The sequence below is a fragment of the Lepidochelys kempii genome, chromosome 6 (assembly GCF_965140265.1).
Source record: "Lepidochelys kempii isolate rLepKem1 chromosome 6, rLepKem1.hap2, whole genome shotgun sequence".
Classification (NCBI taxonomy): domain Eukaryota; kingdom Metazoa; phylum Chordata; order Testudines; family Cheloniidae; genus Lepidochelys; species Lepidochelys kempii.
Genome location: NC_133261.1, coordinates 74,358,742 through 74,379,270, shown reverse-complemented (window position 1 = coordinate 74,379,270; position 20,529 = coordinate 74,358,742). Strand labels below are relative to the sequence as shown.

The window sequence follows — 20,529 nt, the reverse complement described above, 5'->3', positions numbered from 1 at the left end:
GCGTTCCACGGCATGAATCTGGCCAACACCACCATGATCTCCCAATCGCCACATGCCATGCTTCTAGGAACGTCTGTGTCTATGTCCTCATCAGTATATAATCGTGCTGTCGTCGCTTCCTCGCCCGGTTTTGCAGGTACTGCACATACTGCTGGATAATGCACGAGGTATTTACAATGGTCAGAACTGCAGCAGAGATCTGAGCGGGCTCCATGGCTATGGCACCTGCATGGGTAATCCTGGAAAAAGGGCACGAAACGTAGGACAGCAAAGTGGCGGCGGAAGAGGTGCTGTTTGGTTCACGGTAGCCGAAAAAAGGCCAGAAATGGTTGTCTTCTGTAGTTTTCATGGAGGCAGGAGCCCAGGACAGACAACATGGAGAAGCTCGGTAGCACGGCAAGAGCGGGAGAGCAGAGTTGGCGGCGGAAGCTGTACTGCTTGGTTCACGATGGCCAAGCAGAGTTGGCAGTGGAAGCGTTCGATGAGGAGAAAGAGTAGATACTAGATATTACATAGGAAGACGAGGGGAAATGTGAGGTGGATTCATAGTAGCAGGAGAGCAGCGGTGCCCGTCTGCTGAAAGCAGTATCGCATCTGCATGCCAAAAAGGCGCGAAATGATTGTCTGCCATAGCTTTCAAGAAAGGAGGAGCGACTGAAGACACACACCCAGAAACACCTGCGAGAATGTTTTTGCCCCATCATGCTCTGGGACCTTAACCCAGAATTCCAATGGGCGGCAGGGACTGTGGGAACTGTGGGATAGCTACCCACAGTGCACCGCTCCGACATTCGATGCTAACCTCGGTACTGTGGATGCACTCCAACGAATTCACGCGCTTTAGTGGGGCACAGAAGACCGAATGTATAAAGTCACTTCCGAAAATTTGAATAGAATCAATTCGAAATAATTTCGTACTGTAGACGTACCCTTAGAGTAAATACATGTCAGTCTTGGAAACCTTTCTCTGTGGTTAGACCAGGTCTTATTTAAAAGAGAAGTGAGAGAGAAACTATCTGAGGGAAATATACTGCAGTACAATCCCAGTGTGAATAATTGAAGTGGAATCTGGAATGCACACCATCTTATTGGGGAGTTCTGGAGACTGCATCTGATCGGAAGAACTGACTGTTACCTGAGAGGTAATGGAGAAGTTGCTGGCCCAAAGCTCTGTAGTCTCAGTCCACTGTGGAATAGAGATGCCAAGGTCAGGGGAGGCATCCCTTAGTAGCACAGCAAGTATATGGGATTTGAAAACCAGGCACCAGTCCAAGGCCTAAACACAACCTCACAAAGCGATTGTTCGGTGATGCCAAGGGCAGCAAGAAAGCTTCCCTCTGAGGAAAGGATGCCAGGATTTCTGAGACAGGGATGGCACAGGAGACATGAGAATCCTGTAATCTCCTCTTACACCCCCCGAACATCTGAACATACCTTGAGCAGGGTTAGCTGACACGGCATTGGAAATGCCTGCATCCTGCTACACACAGATTAAAATGTGACAGATACCCATGCTATACAACTATGAAATAGAGCTCTGCAGTACTCTGGGGTGGTTGGGGGCCTTATTATTGTAATGGAATTGCTGTGCTGGTTGGGGGAGCAGCTGTTTCTTTGTCCCCTAAAGGTGTGGCACCTCCCTGCTGGCAGAGGGAAGTACCTCTGAGAGGATGTTTGCGGGGGTATGTGCTTCCTGCATGTGCAGAAAGAGGAATTGCTGGTATAGCAGTACTACTAGCAGCAGGAGGGGACAGGGCCGTCCTTAGGCATACGCAGCATATACGGCTGCATAGGGCACCCAAAAATTTGGGGCACCATTCCCCTTGCTGGCCGCGGCTGGAATTCTCTCTTCTTTGGCCCCACCCCCACACTGGGCTGGCAGGCTTCTTCCTGCCCCCAACCCCACCCCCTCTCTCCTCAGCCCACCAGCAGATGGCTCCAGCCTCTGGCTCTGCTGCCCCAGTCCCAGGGAGCCCAGAGTGGCGCAGCCGGTCACTGGTGGCGCAGCAGCCCAACCCACTGCCACCCAGAGCAGAGTCCCTCCCTGTACCCTGCCTGCCTACATCACTTGATCTCCAGCAGGCGCCAGGCTGGGGCCAAGACAGGAGGAGCAAAACTTCCACATGAGTCTGCGGGGGGGAATGGAGGTGAGGGGGACTTAAAATAACAGTCTGCTCACTGTCTCTTACACTTCCCAACACACACACTGTTTCTCACACCCAATACACTCTGCCTCTCACGAGTCACAGTTCCCCATACAGATTGTCACACGTACACAGTCTCACACTCCCCAACACACACGCTGTCACACAGTCACACACACTGGCGCGCTCTCTCTCTCACACACACACACACACTCTCACGCATACACACAACACACTTGTATTATTGTTGTTGTTACTGTTTGGTACTTCCTGTCAAAATGCTCGTGGTGAGCCAGGAATGGCTAGGGGCTCCAGGAGGGCCATGGGCTCTGGCAGGATGCAGCCCCCTTGTGACAGCGCAAAGCCAGCCTTGAGCCAGTGCCGCAGCATTTGCTGCATACGAAGCTCGGAGTGTGTTAGCAATGGGCGAAGGTTCTGGGGGTCCGCGGGAGGGGGTGGTGGTTGTGTCCCATTGACACACTGAGGTCAGCAGCACCAGCTGGGGACCGTCTTCAGTGGAGCATAGGGGCACCAGTTTAATAATACTGCGTAGGGCCCCATAAATCCTAAGGACAGCCCTGGGTGGTGAACTGCCTTTCTATCCTCTGCCAGTAATAGAGATGATTCTCTTGCTTACTGAGCTCTGCCTGCATCATCAATCCAGGGACTGACCATTTTTAAGAATCAGTGTTGAAACCTGTTTCCAAACACTGCCGATTTCCCCCTGTGGGAAAGGCCCAAGTGTTGCAAGAGGCCTTGGGTATTTTCTTGCAAGCAAAAATGTTGTTAATCCATGCCCCTGAAAGCAATGTAGAAAGGGGTTCAGTTGTCATTTCTTCACACATACACCTCAGTACTTTAGACCTGGGCTGCAGGGCTGAAGTTATGGGCCCTGATTCTGATCTCAATCTGGTGCAACTCAGCAGCAATTCCACTGAAGTCAATGGAGTGACATCAGTATAAAATGCACAGATTTGTAGTTTTTAGGGCCAGAAGGGACCATTATGATCATCTAATCTGACCTCCAGCATAACATGGGCCAGGGAATTTCTCCCAGTGATTCCTGTCTCTAGGCCAATAACTTGTGGCTGAACTAAAGCACATCATGCTAAATATCAGGATTTGTTTGGCATGAAGATACTGCTGCTGAGGTACAGAGTTCAGGTCACCAATACAACTGCCATCAAGTCAGACAAAAAATGACCAGTGATCTATGTAGTAGAACCCAAAACAGTATCCCCAGCTGCTTACTGATGTAAGTGAGATCAAAATCAGGCCCTCCTGTGTTTGAGACATAACCATATTGGTCTTTTCTCAACTCATTAGAGCCTCTTTTCTTTTTTATTCTTTCCTTTCCTCTTTCAGCCTTCTCTAGTCAGATGACATGGCTCTGGGAAACTTTCCCACTGTGTAGATAGTTACTCCATTACCGTACATTTGTTTAATTAATTGCTCATTTTGTTCCTGAGCTGTCGTGCTGGCCCAGTGCGTCTAAGGTATGCATGAGTGCCTAAAAGGTGACGAGCCTCCGAAGGATGACTCTGTCCCTTTAATTTATTTATAGGACTTGGGCACATGATCCCCTATTAATTGCAGGCACTGTTAGTTTAGCCTGACTTGAGATATTGTAGTGCTGGCTCCAGGCCCCTTTGGCTGACGCTGCAGCAAGTTATGAAGTAAGTAACACCACAGAAATATTGATCAACCCATTTCAGAAAGAGAAATGGTCAAGTTTATGTGATATGAAGTATGGACCTGAAGCTGTACTGAAGCTTCTGCCAATGAGAGCCCGTCTTCAAATCCTTTGACCGCTTTTAAAGGGAATACTAAGGGTATACACCCAGGGTTTTATTATTTCTTATGAGGCTTAAACACATTGGGGTCTGCCACTGCACTACCATGGAAGAGCTTAAAATGAATCTGAACCATGAAAATGGAGGGACACTGCCTGGCGAGTGACCCCTTCCTTGGCCAACAAGAAGGCCAGGTTAAGGAAGCTGCAACAGGAGATGAAACAAACAGGCATCCCAATGCACATCAGTATATGGGAGCCCTGGAACCAGATCCTGAGCCCCCTGACAGCTCCTTTGTGCCCTTCCAGCAACATGCCCTTCCAGCAACATGGAGTTAGGCTAAGCAGGCAGCTGGAGATTTCCCTGGCTCTAGGCCGCCACCACCCTCACAGTTGCTGGTGTAGAGGATACATGGGGAGTGCTCTCCTCTCTGGTGATTCACAGTTCCCCTTCGGGGCTATTACACGTGGCCATCAGAGTAACACTGAGACTTCTGTAACTTATGTGGTGGGCCAAACTGGCCTCTGTAGCAACCTTGGGGATTGAGGAAGTGCCAAGATAGCATAAAACCATGTTGCCTTCTCCCCTCAGGGCCTGTACTGACAACAGCTCATCCAGGCCCAAGGACTGGGGCCCTGGCTCTGCTACTGACTGGTTAAGGACTTTGGCAAGTCATTTGGCCTGTAGTTCTGTCACGGTTCCTCCCCCACTCTGAACTCTAGGGTACAGATGTGGGGACCTGCATGAAAAACCTCCTAAGCTTATCTTTACCAGCTTAGGTCAAAACTTCCCCAAGGTACAAAATATTACACCTTGGACTGGCCGCTACCACCACCAAACTAATACTGGTTACTGGGGAAGAGCTGTTTGGACGCGTCCTTCCCCCCAAAATACTTCCCAAAACCTTGCACCCCACTTCCTGGACAAGGTTTGGTAAAAAGCCTCACCAATTTGCCTAGGTGACTACAGATCCAGACCCTTGGATCTTAAGAACACTGAACAATCCTCCCAACACTTGCACCCCCCTTTTCCTGGGAAATGTTGGATAAAAAGCCTCACCAATTTGCATAGGTGACCACAGACCCAAACCCTTGGATCTGAGAACAATGAAAAAGCATTCAGTGTTTTACAAGAAGACTTTTAATAAAAAATAGAAGTAAATAGAAATAAAGAAATCCCCCCTGTAAAATCAGGATGGTAGATATCTTACAGGGTAATTAGATTCAAAAACATAGAGAACCCCTCTAGGCAAAACCTTAAGTTACAAAAAAGAAACACAGACAGAAATAGTTATTCTATTCAGCACAATTCTTTTCTCAGCCATTTAAAGAAATCATAATCTAACACATACCTAGCTAGATTACTTACTAAAAGTTCTAAGACTCCATTCCTGTTCTGTCCCCGGCCAAGACGACTACAGACAGACACAGACCCTTTGTTTCTCTCCCTCCTCCCAGCTTTTGAAAGTATCTTGTCTCCTCATTGGTCATTTTGGTCAGGTGCCAGCGAGGTTACCTTTAGCTTCTTAACCCTTTACAGGTGAGAGGAGCTTTCCCCTGGCCAGGAGGGATTTCAAAGGGGTTTACCCTTCCCTTTATATTTATGACAAGTTCAGTTACTCCATCTGTTCAATAGGGATGATACTTACCTACCTGCCTGTAGGAGGTGCACAGCCACCAACAGTGCTGCTTAGTGATCATGCAGGGGTTGGTTGGTCATCTCCCTGTGGAAACACAGTCCTGTCCTTCAGTGCCTCACCTAAAGGGTTTCCAGTCCTCCCCTTTAGCAAAGGGATTTGGGGGACTGGGCTATCAAACAGTCAGTCTTTTCCAGCTGGCCTCTCACCCTAGGTAAAGGCTCTTTGTCACTATAACATCCTCTTGGAGTGGGTAGGGGAGCCCGGGCTACCCTCTCCACTGGCCTACGGTCCAGGACCCAGTGGGTGGGTGGCTCCAATCAGCATACTGGGGTGCTAAGCAGCCTCTCCCCTGGACTACTTCCTCTTTTAGCTTCCCAGAGTAAATCACTTCAGTCTAGTCTCTGACCTGCACACTCAGTCCCCGGCCTCTCCTTTGTAAATTGGTATAGGTCTGTGGTGTCAGGCCTCAGGCAATCAGCTTCTGGGAGCACTTTCCCCTCAGAATAGCTGTCTGGTCCATTCCACCCCCTTCCTCTTTTTGAGCTTTTCTCCCCTTTTTAAAGCCCTGCCTCCAGCTTGTGCAGGCTTGACAGGTGTGTCTGAGTGGGGCTGCCTGAGCCCAGAGCTGTTTCTTAACCCCTTGCTCTCCAGTGTGGGATTTGTATACCCCATCACATATAGACCCCCTCAAAACAGGACCTGGCATCTTGTTCTCCAGCCCTGCGACCCCACCCTTGTGGGAAAAGGAATCTATATTCTGGTGGGTCCTCCCAGCACAGTGAAGTACCTGAAAACTATACAGTTGTAATGAAAGGTACTACTGCATAATCCAGAGGTTGATGTCCTTCAGCCAACACAGAAGGTCATAGTCCATCACTAATGAGAAGGGATTTTCCACTAAATAATATCTATATCCCATTTCACAGCCAAAGCTTCTTTTTCTATGAGTTCTCCCAGGGGAACAGTTTCCTGCATTTATAGAGGACAAGTTGCTCCTCTCCTTCAACTTCCTAAGAAGGGATTCCTCCAAGTCCTCCTGCAGAGGCATCAGTTTGCAACATAAACTTTTTTTCAAAGTCTGGGTGAAAAAGTACCAGGTCCTGACACACACAGTTCTTTAGAGTCCTGAATGCCCAGTTGCACTCTTCCAACCAAATGATCTTTTTGGGACTAGTACCTTCACAAGATCTGTGTGGGGCATTGCAATAGCGTCAAAGTCTGCTATGAATCTTCTATAATAGCGCACTAGATGCAAAAAGCTCCATACCTGTTTTCTGGTTATTGGGGTGGGAAAAGTTATAAGGCCTGAACTTTGCAATTAATGGTCGGAATCTGCCCTGCCCCATGGTGTAGCCAAGGTATGTGACTTCCCGGTTCGCCATCCTACACTTGGCCAAGTTCACCGTGAGTCCTGCACGCTCAAGGGCTTGGAGGGTGGACATAACATGACGCACATGGTCATCCCAATTATGATTGTAAATCACTATGTCATCTATGTATGTTGCCACATTTTGGCTATGTGGCCACAGCACTTGGTCCATGACTTTCTGGAAAGTGGCTGCTGCCCCATAGAGGCTAAATGGCATAGTGCAGAACTGGCACAGACCTAATGGGATGGAGAAAACTGTCTTCTCCAGAGACTCTGACATCAGAGGGATCTGCCACACCCCTTCGTGAGGTCTAGGGTGGAGATATACTTGGCCACTCCCAGTTTTTCTAGCAACTTGTCAACCCCAAGGGTTTCTAGTCCTCCCCTATAGCACAGGAATTTGAGGGACTGGGCCCTTGAACAGTCAGTCTTTTCCGCCTGGCCTCTCAGCCTAGGTGAAGGCTCTTTGTTGTTGTAATGTCCTCTTGGAATGGGTAGGGGAGCCCAGGCTGCCTTCTCCACTAGGTTCTGGTCCAGAGCCCAATGTGTGGGTGTCTCCAATTGACACACTGGGGTGCTAATCAGCCATCCCATGGACCACTTCCTGCCCCAGCCTCCAGAGTAAATCACTTCAGTCTAGTTTCTGACCTGCACACTGAGTCCTGGGCCTCTCATCTGTAGGTTGGTACAGGTCTGTGGTGTCAAGTCTCAGGCAATGAGCTCCTGGGCAGCACTTTCACCTCAGAGCGGCCATCTGCTCCCTTCCACCCACCTACCCCCACTTTGAGCTTTTCTCTCATTTTTAAAGCCCTGCCTTCAGCTTGTGCAGGTTTGGCAGGTGTGTCTGGGCAGGGCTGCGCAAGCCCAGAGCTGTTCCTTAACCCCTTGCTCTCCAATGTGGGATTTGTCTACCTCATCACACTGTCCCACAAGGGTTCTGTAAGGATTAATTAGTATTTGCACAGAGATTTGAACATGCTGAGCCCTATATAAATGCTATTATTATTATTAATGAATTATTATTTTATGAGCATTAGAACTCTTGCACATAAAACAGTGTTCCTTTTCTGCACACAGGATATGCCATCCACCATCTGGCCAGCTGCAGGGGTGGGTATAGGTGAATCACAAAGTACCCATTTGGATTTCTTTTTTCTTTAAACCCTAACTTTTATTTCACACAGAAAGAAGATTCCAAGGAAGGTTGTTGACTTCGTGTAATTTCTGTGAGGCACTCAGATACCATGCTGCTGCGCATGCTATTGATAGATGAGATTAGATAAAGGAGAAGGAGTGAGATCAAATAGCAGTTTTCTGTTACTAGCTCCCAGACAGCTGAGATGGAGCTCAGATATGAGTGGGATGGGCATTCTAGAAACACCTAAGATAGGCATGTCATTGAGAAGCAATTAAATAAACCATCCTCTTCCCCCACAACTATGAACTTTATAGTTGCTTCCTCCAGCCCCATTAGATTCTTTTCCATTCCAAAGAGGCAGCAGCTTTCGTCTTTTAGTTGCAACATTTCCAGCTGCTTTGATCTCTGCCTGTTAGGGTTCTTGGGATTACCTCACACCACTCAAACTCATTCTTTGATATATATTTGGGTAAATTAATGGGTCCATCCTACTGAGTAGAGACAACTGATACAGTAAAAAATACCTGAGCTAAAAAGGCCCTAGAAGAGCTCTCCCACATTTGAGGTTAGACTTTTCCTCCCACTGATTACAGGTCCTGCTGCCTGTGTAATTAACAGTACGTTATTCAGTAGTTTGAAAAATATTACAAGCTGCTGGGCACACTCACATGGGGTTTATCATGGGCACTGTTCTCTGAGAGGTGCTTGACTGGGAATATTAATGGGGATGGTCAAATCCACTCCATCCACAGAAAGCCACAATAAGTAGGTTCTGCATGGGGGAGCGTAGGGCAGCTGGGAAGAAGAATTCTACCATCCTAATCCAGATCCAGTGAGTGGGTCCTTGTTACCCTGCCCCTCCTCCCTCAGCTATACTGGAGTAGCAACCCCAACGACCCTTCCACACCAATCCCATGGAGTGTTGGGGCCACTGGATCCATGTAAACATGGATCACATGGGCCCTCCGATGGCCGGCTTGTGCCTCCTACCCTTCCAGCCTTCTACCCCAGAGGATGTGGAGGCTTATTCTATTGCATATAAGGGTCTGGAGAGCTTTGTGCTGGGTCCCTATATCATGGGGGAGAGGGGTAAATATCATCAAGGGTGTATAAAGGGGTCATGCAGAGGGTGTAAGAAGCAAGCAGCCTGGTGCCTCAGTGTTTTGGACAGACCTGAGGATCTGGGCCAGGGGTCGGCAACCTTTCGGAAGTGGTGTGCTGAGTCTTCATTTATTCACTCTAATTTAAGGTTTCGCGTGCCAGAGTAATACATTTTAACATTTCTAGAAGGTCTCTTTCCACAAGTCTATCATATCTAACTAAACTATTGTTGCATGTAAAGTAAATAAGGTTTTTAAAATGTTTAAGAAGGTTCATTTAAAATTAAATTAAAATGCAGAGCCCCCTGGACCAGTGGCCAGGACCCGGGCAGTGTGAGCGCCGCTGAAAATCAGCTAGCGTGCTGCCTTTGGCACGCATGCCATAGGTTGCCTACCCCTGATCTGGGCTAATAATACTACTCACAAGTAAGCATTTGCAGAATAGGGCCGAATGTTTGGGTCTGGCATACAGTATTATGTGACCTTGCAGTCTACTTCTTGGTGGATTAGCACAGCCAGGGCTAGATTGAGGGGCAGGTGACCTAGACAACCACCTGGGGTGCCAGGCTTGGGGAGCGCTGGGCTTGGGGTGCTGTTTATGTTGTTAGCGACAAAAGGGAAAATAGAATATTTGAAGTAACATGGTTCAGGCATTCTGTATTTGCTTATATATGGCATGAATAAATACAGATTTACAAATCCTAGCATGCAAATTTATTGTCTTATATGATAGAGATAAATCATGCATGCAAATCATGCATCCAAGTCGTGAAATGGGCTACAAATGCAATAAAAAATAAAGTATTCAAAAGTTTTAACAAATGGGGTTGGGGACGCCATTTGGACTAGGGCTGGCCCTGAGCACAGCCAGACTGGTAGAAGAAAGTACAGTCAAATTTTAAGCAGAAAAGAAACATGGGGCAGGAAGTAAAAGGAGAATATACAGAAAAAGTCAAGAGGAAATGCAGGAAAAAGTAAATGAGATACAACAACTTCATCAAAGCAGAGCATGTGGGATTGGTGGGATATGGGTAGATCTGGCTGGGCTTGGGTGGCAACCTGTCACAAAGGGGAGGAGCCAATCAGAGAAGGTTGGGGATCACTGTGGTAGTCTGAGCTACCTGTTATGCTAAGAATAGAGACTAAGGTCAGCAAACCAAATCCAGGGAACCATCTCTGTGTTGTAATCTTCTCCAAAATTAAACTGAATGGCCTTCCTAATAATCCTAGTGAATTCACATCACAGGCAAACTGTCTTGCCATTGCTCCTTTGTCTCATGAATATAAAGGGAACATGAGACTTTGATTTTCATTTTCCCCACACAGTTACTGTACAGAGGAATGGCAGTGGAGACACCTAGTTCAGGATAACATAAGGAAGCCCAATGTACATATTTTTAATTGCTCCCCATGATGGACAGTATGGATGGTGGGGACAGGAGGTTAGATAGAATGATAGCCAAGTGTGCTTTGCTGGGTCTTATGGGCAAATCAGTAAAATGGCAGTAAAATTTGGGAAATAATGAAAAGTTGAGATACTGGGCTATGTGAATGCAAAAGCAGGAGAAACTGGGACTGATTCCTAGCTGGTAGAAACACATGTACCTCCATTGAAAGCACCAGTGTGAAGCACTCTCTGTGTGCATAATGCTTAATTAGCAGGCAGCCCCACTATACACTAGCCCCATGTAGAGTGCATTAAAATAAATTAAATTCAAGGTGACAAAGGTCTCGATAATTGTAGCAAGGTTCCACCTCTGTCAAGAAAAGCTGCACTCTTTATGCCAGCCGGAGCAAAGGGCCCTTGGCACCAATTGCTAGTTAGAAACCCAGAAGAACCCAATATCTAATAAGGCATCCAAAGGTCAAATTAATGATCCAAATGGAAGTCACATTCCCAGCACAAAAGGTGCTGATAGAGGGCCTGACTCTCCACTATATTACTCCAGTTTTATGTTGGGCTACACCAGTGCAAAAATGGATTAACACAGTGATGAATCAGGACCATAATTGCAAGCTCTTCTGTGTGCTTCTCTCAATTCCCAACTTTATCTGATTTAATCTGACCACTTATTTTTATAGGCAGAGCAGGTAGCGACACCTCTAGTTTAGATTCCTGAACACTTTCCATGATAAGAACTTGCTTTCAGCTGCTTACAACTTTGCCGAACTTAAAATGTTTGGGCTGACATTCTACATGCCAAGTGTCTGCCAAAGCCTGAATTTTTTTTGGAAAGTTTCAGCTACAAATGATACAGCCATTGCCAAGAATGAGGTTGGAGAAAAATACAGTATTTGCCCATGTTAAAATATTCTTACTACTGCTTTGGTGAGAAGCTTTAGTGACTCCAGGATTTGGATCAGGGTCTTGAAATTTGGCAGGGCAGTTGATGTCAGGTATGTGCCTTTTGCTGCCCCAGTGAAATTTCACCTATGTTTGGCCAAGTCATAAGCCTCAAAAAAAAAAAAAAATCCCTCAATTTGCATGTATGAAGTAGAGACTTCTTAGAGTTTGGCAGCTACATTCTCCACAGATTCCATCTGCACTGAGAGTGCTCCATTCCCTTATAGTGCTCCGTGCTGATCAGCCTATGCATGCGGCTGCCTCCCCACAGTGTGACTGAGCATACTCCACAAGGCTGCAGGTGCTGATCAGAACTTTCCTTTTGTTCCTCCCAGCTGCTGTGGACTGGAACTAAGAGCAGGGTGACTCGCTCTCCGGTGCTCAGTGCTCCTCCTGCTGGCACACAGGCAGTATGGGGGAGAAGGATGAAGCTGTCTGTTTTGAATGTTAGAAGCATAGGACTGCAAGGGGCCTTGAGAGGTCCTCTAGTCCAGTGCCCTGCACTCATGGCAGGACTAAGTATTGTCTAGACCATCCCTGACAGATGTTTGTCTAACTAGCTCCTAAAAACCTCCAATGATGGATATTCCACAACCTCCCTAGGCAATTTATTCCAGTGCTTAACCACCTCCTTGACAGTTAGGAAGTTTTTCCTAATGTCCAACCTAAACTGTCCTTGTTAAAGTTAAGCCCATTGCTTTTGTCCTATCCTCAGAGGTTAACGAGAACAAATTTTCTGCCTCCTCCTTGCAACAGCTTGAAAACTATTATACCTGTCCCCTCTCAGTCTTCTCTTCTCCAGACTAAACAAAACCAATTCTTTCAATCTTCCCTCATAGGTCATGTCATCTACACCTTTAATCATTTTTGTTGCTCACCTCTGGACTTTCTCCAATTTGTCCACATCTTTCCTGAAATGTGGCACCCAGAACTGGACACAATACTCCAGTTGAGGCCTAATCAGCACAGAGTAGAGTGGAAGAATTACTTCTTGTGTCTTGCTTACAACATTTCTAATACATCCCAGAACGAAGTTTTTTGCAATAGTGTTACACTGTTGAATCATATTTAGCTTGTGATTCACTATGACCCACAGATCCCATTCTGCAGTACTCCTTCCTAGACAGTCATTTCCCATTTTGTATGTATGCAACTGATTATTCCTTCCTAAGTGGAGTACTTTGCATTTGCCCTTGTTGAATTTCATCCTATTTACTTCAGGCCATTTCTCCAGTTTGTCCAGGTCATTTTGAATTTTGATCCTATCCTCCAAAGCACTTACAACCTGTGTTCCCTCTAAACTGTGTTCCTGTGCGGCCACACAAGAGGTCATCAGGGGCTGTGCAGCTGATTAGTACAGGCGTGCACATAGGGTTGTAGCCACAGATGGGCCTGGAGAATATGTAGGTAGGTAGATCAGTGGGGTGAGGTGGGGGGACAGTGATGGGGAAGCTTGGGGCATGCAAAGCTGTGGTTGCGAGAGACTCCTCTTCCCCAGCTCTGGGACTGAAGTGGGGAGAGTCATCACTCCCACAGCCTCGGGGCTGCAGCAGGGAGAGAGGGCTCTCCCCCAGCTTGGGTTGCAGCGGGGGGAGAGGACTCCCATCAGCCCAGGGCTGTGGTGGGGACAGACACCTCTCTCCCAGCTCTGGGGTTGTGGCAGGAAGAGATGTCTCACTCCCCAGCTGAGGGACCCAGTTCTCTTGGGCTTAGCCAAGCAGTTTGTTTCTCCTGCAGTCCAATCAGTACTCATCAGCTGGGGATGACTGGCCGGCTCTGATGCAGCAGCACCCCGGGTGGCTTTTTTTGATCTGATACTTTTTAATATAAAAGTCTCAGTGTAGTAACGTGAAAACCTCAACTGTTAGGGGGCTTATTCCTTCACTCACTTACTTCCCTGATCCTTCTCGCATGCACAGAGAGCAACAATACCCAAAGTCCAAAGGTGCAAACAATTCAATGTTTATTGGGGTGAACTTCCAGCAAGCATGATTCCAGTTTCCTTCCTTAGTGTCCCCCTTCCCAGCTCTGACACCACAGAGCCTTACACCTGCGTCCCTGTTCCCATTCCTGCCCTTAGCCAAACATGATTCCAATTTCCCCACCCCCATTCCCTGTTCCCAATTCCCCCTTTAGCAAAACATGATTCCAATTTCCCCACCCCCACTTCCTGATTGACTGCAGACTATATGGTAAAACTTGAGTTCTGCTTAGCTATACCTTAACCAATCATTTTCCTGAAATTTAACTAACCAATCCTAACATATTGTAACATGATTATGTAACCAATTATATTCCACCACCTTAATTAGTTTACACCCAGCAAAATTAATTTTTTTGAAGCAGACAGAAACAATCACAGAACCAGACAGAGATTATACAGACAAAAAATAGGGAAATGGGGACTACAGTGATAGAACAAAGAAATGAGGATTCCACATCCCAGCTATTGATAAGTGAGTTCTTACCAGACAGGATGCTATCCAACTAAGTTTCCTTTTACATTTTGTAGGCACTTCCCTTTCTCTGGAGGTGATAGGCATTATCCGGATAGGAGTGTATTCCTAACAGCCCAATAGCACTTTCTTTCAATGTGACTAGTTTGGAATGTGAGGATGTGACCTGTTGCTTCCCAGCTTACGGCTGCCACTGTTGCTTAGCCAAAGATCATAGCCTAAGAACAGGGCCTCAGACTGTCACAGTAAGAGAAGGACCTTACACTGGCAGACAGTGATTTTGATTCTTTCTTTTATACCTCTAACTAGCCAAGTGATAAGAATACACCTAAATTCTTAGAGTATAGGCCTTTACAGACAGGCCTGAATATCTATATCTTAACATCAACCACATAAGATCCCCCTCTCTCTAAATTTCCCTTTTGCCCTCACTTAAAAAAAACCTGACAGTATTCTACTGAGTAGTTACCCTACACGCTGTAGTAGCACTGTTGCACAATGCAGCACTGTTGGAGAAATAGCGTGGCACTTTTGTATAAGGAGAGCGTAATGGTTCTGTCATGGTGGGAGGGATTTGAACGCAACTCTCAGAAGTTAATTTCGAGCATGAACGAAGGGAACTGGTTACTCAGTCAGACTCTGAGAATCAACCAAACACTAGGTGTATGGTTGTTCCCTAGACCTACTCCTTCCTCTTTCCCCTCAAGGTTTGCCACTGCAGGGAAGAAGAGTAAAAGTATGGTTGGAGGATGTAGGTTCACCTTGAGACATTCTTTGGGTGGGTAACCTTAACCAAGCTTTTCTGAATGTCCAAATATTGTTTTTGTGTTGAAGGCTGGATAAATGTTCCTGTGCTTGTGGATTCTTTGGTGTCCCTTGTAATTGGTTGCTTAATTATTTGCTCCGTTATCTTTCTGAGTACTGAAGTTAAGATGACTGGTCTGTAATTCCCTGGGTTGTCCTTACTTCCCATTTTACAGATGGGCACTATATTTACCCTTTTCCAGTCCTCTGGAGTCTCTCCCATTTTCACTTCTGGTAGCCAGCCAAGGTAACCACCGCCAGGTAGGAGTCCAGATGCCTCACCCCCTCCTCCATCCGAACCCCCTGCCCCAGCCTTGAGCTCCCACCCGCACCCAAACTCCCTCACAGAGCCCACACCCCCTCCTGCACCCCACCCGCCTGCCCCAGCCCGGTGAAAGTGCATGACGGTGGAGGGAAGCAAGGCAGGGACAGTAGGGAAATGGAGAGGGCGAGGGCCTTGGAGAAGGGGCAGGGTAAGGGTGTCTGTGCGATTAGATGGTTGCCAACCCTAATGCTGTCCCTGCTGGTTGAGGGCCAGAGCGTGACCAGCGATTTTGTGGGCTAAGTTACGGGCCGAGGTCAGCCTGAGCGCCGTGACGCTGGGCCAGCAGCAGCCATACATCACCCCGACTCGGACTCCGGGAGCTGGAGCCCAGCCCTAGGAAACAGGCCCAGCGGAAACTACGCTTTTACCCACGCAGCTTCCGGCGGGCCGCGGGACCAATCACACGCGGCCGTGGTACTAGGGACCGGCCAATGGGGCCGAGGCTGGTGGCGGTTGAAGTTTAAACTCTCGAACGGAGCGGGCGAGCTGGCGGCTGTTGGGACTTAGATACGGAGGAGCGGAGCCGGTGGCCGTGGCCTGCGCGGGCCTGCGGTTGCCGCACTGGGTGGGTGAGCGCGGCTGGAGCGGAGGATGTCCTGGCTGGGCTGGGCTCGGCGGGGCGGCGGCAGCCTAGGGGAGGAGGGTCTGGGCGGCCCGGGGAGCGCTGTTCCTGGGAGCGCTGAAGGCAGAACGGCTCCGGGGCGGCTCCGCCATTGCTGGGTCAGCGGGGTGTCCCGGGGCCGTCAGGAAGGGCTGGGCCTTCGGACGTGCCACAGGGATCTCAGCGCCTCGGTCTCCCTCCTCCCTGCGGGGGCTACAAACCACCTTGTGGCAGATGCACCAGCGCAGACACGGCCCCGCCCGCCCCGCGCAATGGGGGCGGCTGCTGAGCCTCCCTCCCGGCCCCCTTTTTTTGGCCTGGCAGGATTAGGTTGTTATGGGTAAATATCAACTCGCCTGGATTTCACCCTACACCGGCCAACCCACAGAAACCTCTTTCTCTCGATCATTCCTGCCCCGAACGGGATAGGCAAAGGAAGAAAAACACAACCCGAGAGCTTCTGATGCAAGGATGTTTAGTTTGTATAGTTTTGTCCTCTGATGTTGAGAGATTGTGTTTTAACGGTTATAAAGCTTTACCTTTTTAAACCTCCATCTCTGCAGTCACTCAGTACTTATTGTCCTGACTGTCACTCCCCCCCCCATCATTTCCTGCAACTGTGAAAATGTAAATTGATAAAAATCAAAATGCTTAAAACGCATAATTTAATGCTACTGTGAACATTTAAATAGGAAAAATGCTTAAAATAAGCATCTATATTATCCATCAAAATGATAAAACATGGGATTCTGCCAAGTCTGTGAAAGAGCCACAGTGGCTGTGCTGTTGCAGCCAACACTTAAGATTGGTGATTCATTTAGTTAATACCCCATCAAGATCCTCTATCTCATAATCACTTTTCTCAAGTTGCAGCTTTAAAATAACAGGAGTCCATGGTATTCTATCTGTCTGGCCCACCCCCTTTTACTGTAGCATCTAAGTGCCTCACAATCTTTAATGCAGTTATCCTCATGACGCCTCTGCAATGCAGGAAAGTGCTGTTATCCCCGTTTTACACCTGGGAAACTGAGGCACAGAGAGAAGTAAGTGACTTGCCTGAGGTTGTGGGAAGTCTGTGGCAGAGTTGAGAATTAGGTGTGTAAAGTAAGTCCCAGGCTAGCACCCGAAGCCCTGGACCATCCTTTCTCTATTGTTTACTCTCTTGTGCTGTGTTTCAGGAGAGGTCACCATGTCGCAGGAATGGAATGAGTGGGAACTGAGTAAAGAGAATGTGCAGCCCCTGAGGCAGGGGCGAATCATGTCTACCCTGCAGGAAGTCTTGGCTCAGCAGGAGACTTCCAGCCACACAGCTATTCAGCAGCAAAAACAGTGAGTAAAATGTTGACCTATTTTCATCAGTGTTTCTGTACCTTCTGTTGGGTTTCCACTATTAGTCTCCTGGCTATAAGAAGAGCGTAGGGAGCAGAAGTACAATCCGAATCTTTACTAATGCTGCCATGTATGGTTGTATCACACTAAAGCTGTCAAAGGCAATTTGCCTTTTATGCAATGTATAGATGAAGGGCTGGTGCCAGAGGGAATTCGTTTCAGGGTTCAATAGTAGAACATGGAGAACCCCTGTCTTAGTGCTTGCAGTTTAAAACTCTGGGGGTCAGGACCCCTCAGGGGGTCGTGAGGTTATTACATGGGGGTTGCGAGCTGTCAGTCTCCACCCCAGCATTTATAATAGTGCTTTGCTTCCAACATTTATAATGGTGTTAAATATATACACAAGATTTTTAAAATTTATATGGGGGGGGTCACACTCAGAGGCTTGCTGTGTGAAAGGGGTCACCAGTAAAAAAGGTTTGAGAACACTGCACTAAGGAGAATCTCTTGTGTCTGAATATTCTTCTAAAGAGGAATATACAAAAATTACAGGAGGATGTCCTTCCTTCCCCTCCCCACCCCCCCTCTGCTTTATACTAATCTTCCAAATGAAAGTACTGAACAGGGAAGGTGCAACTCCTACCATAATCTAGTGGGGAAAGCTACTTGTCAGGGAAAAATACCTGTCACTATAATAATCCATCAAAATGGGCTACCTATCAGTTCATTATCTTTCCCTCCCTAGTAACTTCCTATAACAGGGTACAAGAATTCTCTTTGATGGGACCATATGACTCTCAGGATAGTAACTTTTGGAAATGCACACTGAAAGGCTGTTCCAATGCCTCCTTGTTGTTAAATGTCAGAGTACTCAATCTTTTTGTGTGCAAGGGTGGTTTAAGATCCTAATTTGGTTCCTTTGACACCAGTGGGAGCAGGATTGGGTCCTGCTGCAGGAGAAATAAACAAGTTTGTCTCTGAAGAAATATTCATAGTGATCTGAATAGGAGTGAAGATCTTGTTTTCTACCAAGTTAACAATATCTTTATAGTTACTGAGCTACTGTTTACGTATCATGTTATATCTTTTCTAGGGAATTTGAATCTGAAATCCGCTTTTACTCTGGAGATGATCCACTGGATGTCTGGGACAGGTAGGCTATCTTTATTTTGCTAGAATGGGGCAGTAAAATCTCTAATAGTTGGAAATTGTAGAGTTTCACGTAGGAATGTCACAAGAAGTGAAAAAAGTGCTTTCATTTTGTTAACAGAAAACCCATTGATGAGGGGGTAAGGTGTACAAAGAGATGTTTTTTGTTGTAATAATCTATGGTCTGTCTTTTCTCAGTATTATAAACTTAATTTTTCTTTTCTCCTCATACTATACAGAAATTAAGATGCCTCTCTTTTTATGCCACCTCCAGGTACATCAAATGGACAGAGCAAACATTCCCTCAAGGTGGAAAAGAAAGCAACCTCTCAGCAGTGCTGGAGAGAGCTGTAAAAGCACTGAATGAGCAGCAGAGATACTACAAAGACCCTCGCTATCTCAGTCTCTGGCTCAAATTTGTAAGTATCTCTTTGATGTTCTCTTAGGTACTTTCTTAAGCATTTTCTGAAGCTTTTGGATGTCCCTGAACTGCTTTTCTTTGTACAGTGCATTCTGTGACTCTGCTACCAGTGCAAATTTAGGATTAGCTCTTCACACTTCTGTCAGGCACATGACAGCTGTTCACAATGTAGGATTCATATACTAATCTATCATTCAAAGACTGCTCTTCCGATGGAATCTTCAGGAGTTTTCTGGTGTCATTCAGCCTGGACAGAAATTGTACCTTACTTTCTTCAGAAGTATTCATTTGAAAAACTACATATTTCTTTAGACTGATGCAGCTTGATTTTCTGATCAGTTAAACAGAGCAGAAGAAGCTTCAAGGATTGCAGCTGACTTGAAATCTAGTCAATTAAAAAAAAAAAAGGTGAGGGGTAAATGAAGTGTCAGCTACTATATCTGCCCCTAAGCCTCAGAATGACTCATCAAACCTTTGATGTTTTTCTTCTCTCCTCTGTTGCTGCATGGAAGGCACACACAGAGGAAACTGACGGTGAAACTGAATACACAGAATAAATGGAAAGAAGAAAATTTTCTCCTGTAATCTTTTTCTAGTCCTCTTAAATGTCACTTAAAACAATAGCAGGCAAAAACATTTCAAAAATATTTTGTTTTTTTTTTAAAGGCACAAGTGCACTGTATGCAACAGCAGTCCACGTGCTTCTCTAGATGGCTCATTTTTCCGCTGCATATGCCCTGTGTGTTGCCAAGAGGCAGCACATACACCGGACTCTTGCTAGAACACGGGATTTGGGATCCATGCGCGGTACCGCATTAACGCGGGACCGAGTTAAAATGAAGTCCAATTAAAGTAATTACATTTGGGATCCATGGCCGCAACCGCATTATGCGAATTCACACTATATAGATGCGCGTTCTAGCGAGGGTCTGGTGTACTTTGAACTGCTTGCTGCTTCCCAGAACCAGGTTCCTTCTGCGTAGTATCCTCTCTCCTGTATCACCCCAGTAGGGGGAGACTAAGTCTTCTGTTACGCAAGATCCTTACTCCTGGAAGACACACAATGTCCTCTAGCTCCTACCACACATGGACACTTCATAAAGTTCATATTCTGTTCCTTGTCCCTCAGAGTGATGATTTCAATGTCCCTTCAAGTAGGAAAATGAGTGATCCTGGACTGTCCAACATCTATAGTTAAGATGAAGTGAGAATCCTGCATTGTCATTGGCTGCCATTCACCTGCGTTACAATGAAAAGTAGCTAATTCCAAAACTAATGTCAGATCTTTATGGCAGGGACTATTTCTTTTTCTTTTTTCTTTTTTGGTTGTTCTGTAACTACAGTGCCTAAAACAGTGGGGGCTTGGTCCATAGTTAGGTCTCCTAGGTATTACAGTAATACTAACAACTCTGCTTTCCTTCCAGTGAAGATCAGACCAGTAAAAAGCTTTGCTTGCTTCTGAGGCAGAAGGAAGGGCTCTAATTTTAGTGTAACTTCTCTAACCCAAGTTACAAAATATGAGACCTGAAATAATTTAACAAAATAAATGTTGATTAGCACTGCTCTGCTGGTTTTACAAGGTGCATTTGTTGCAGTGACTGCATCTGGACAGCTTGAAGTTAGTAATGATGGCTTGTAGGTCACCAATCTGAATCTAGCCTGGCGCAGGAGTGATTTTAAAGTTAATGCTATAGGATGTCCATTCAATTACACATCAAAACTACCACTAATTTGCATCTTAGTTGGTACCAAATTGAGTTTGGTACCAACTGAATTCCCTAAACCCTAAATTCCCTTCTGGATGCTAGTTAGTCCTTATTCTTGCTTCTCTTCCCATTCCCCAAATGTCAGGCTGTTGACAGGGTAGTGTGCTCCTGTTCTGAGGATTAACAGGACTTTTTCCTCCAGGGCCATTAG

General features: G+C 46.6%; 1 protein-coding gene across 3 annotated transcripts in view; it reads left to right on the top strand.

Annotated features, from left to right (window-relative positions):
- The first annotated feature begins 15,549 nt into the window (after positions 1–15,549).
- BUB1B (BUB1 mitotic checkpoint serine/threonine kinase B) overlaps positions 15,550–20,529 on the top strand; it is a 46,627-nt gene continuing 41,647 nt past the window's right edge. The window contains exons 1-4 of one of the 3 annotated variants that reach the window (XM_073348802.1): positions 15,550–15,677; positions 16,892–17,042; positions 18,136–18,195; positions 18,466–18,610. In XM_073348802.1, coding sequence (XP_073204903.1) covers positions 16,903–17,042; positions 18,136–18,195; positions 18,466–18,610 — 345 coding nt within the window. In that variant the 5' untranslated portion in view covers positions 15,550–15,677; positions 16,892–16,902. Of the gene's footprint in view, positions 15,678–15,902; positions 16,054–16,891; positions 17,043–18,135; positions 18,196–18,465; positions 18,611–20,529 lie in introns of those variants that run through there. The other 2 variants (XM_073348804.1, XM_073348801.1) reach the window with 2 other exon arrangements.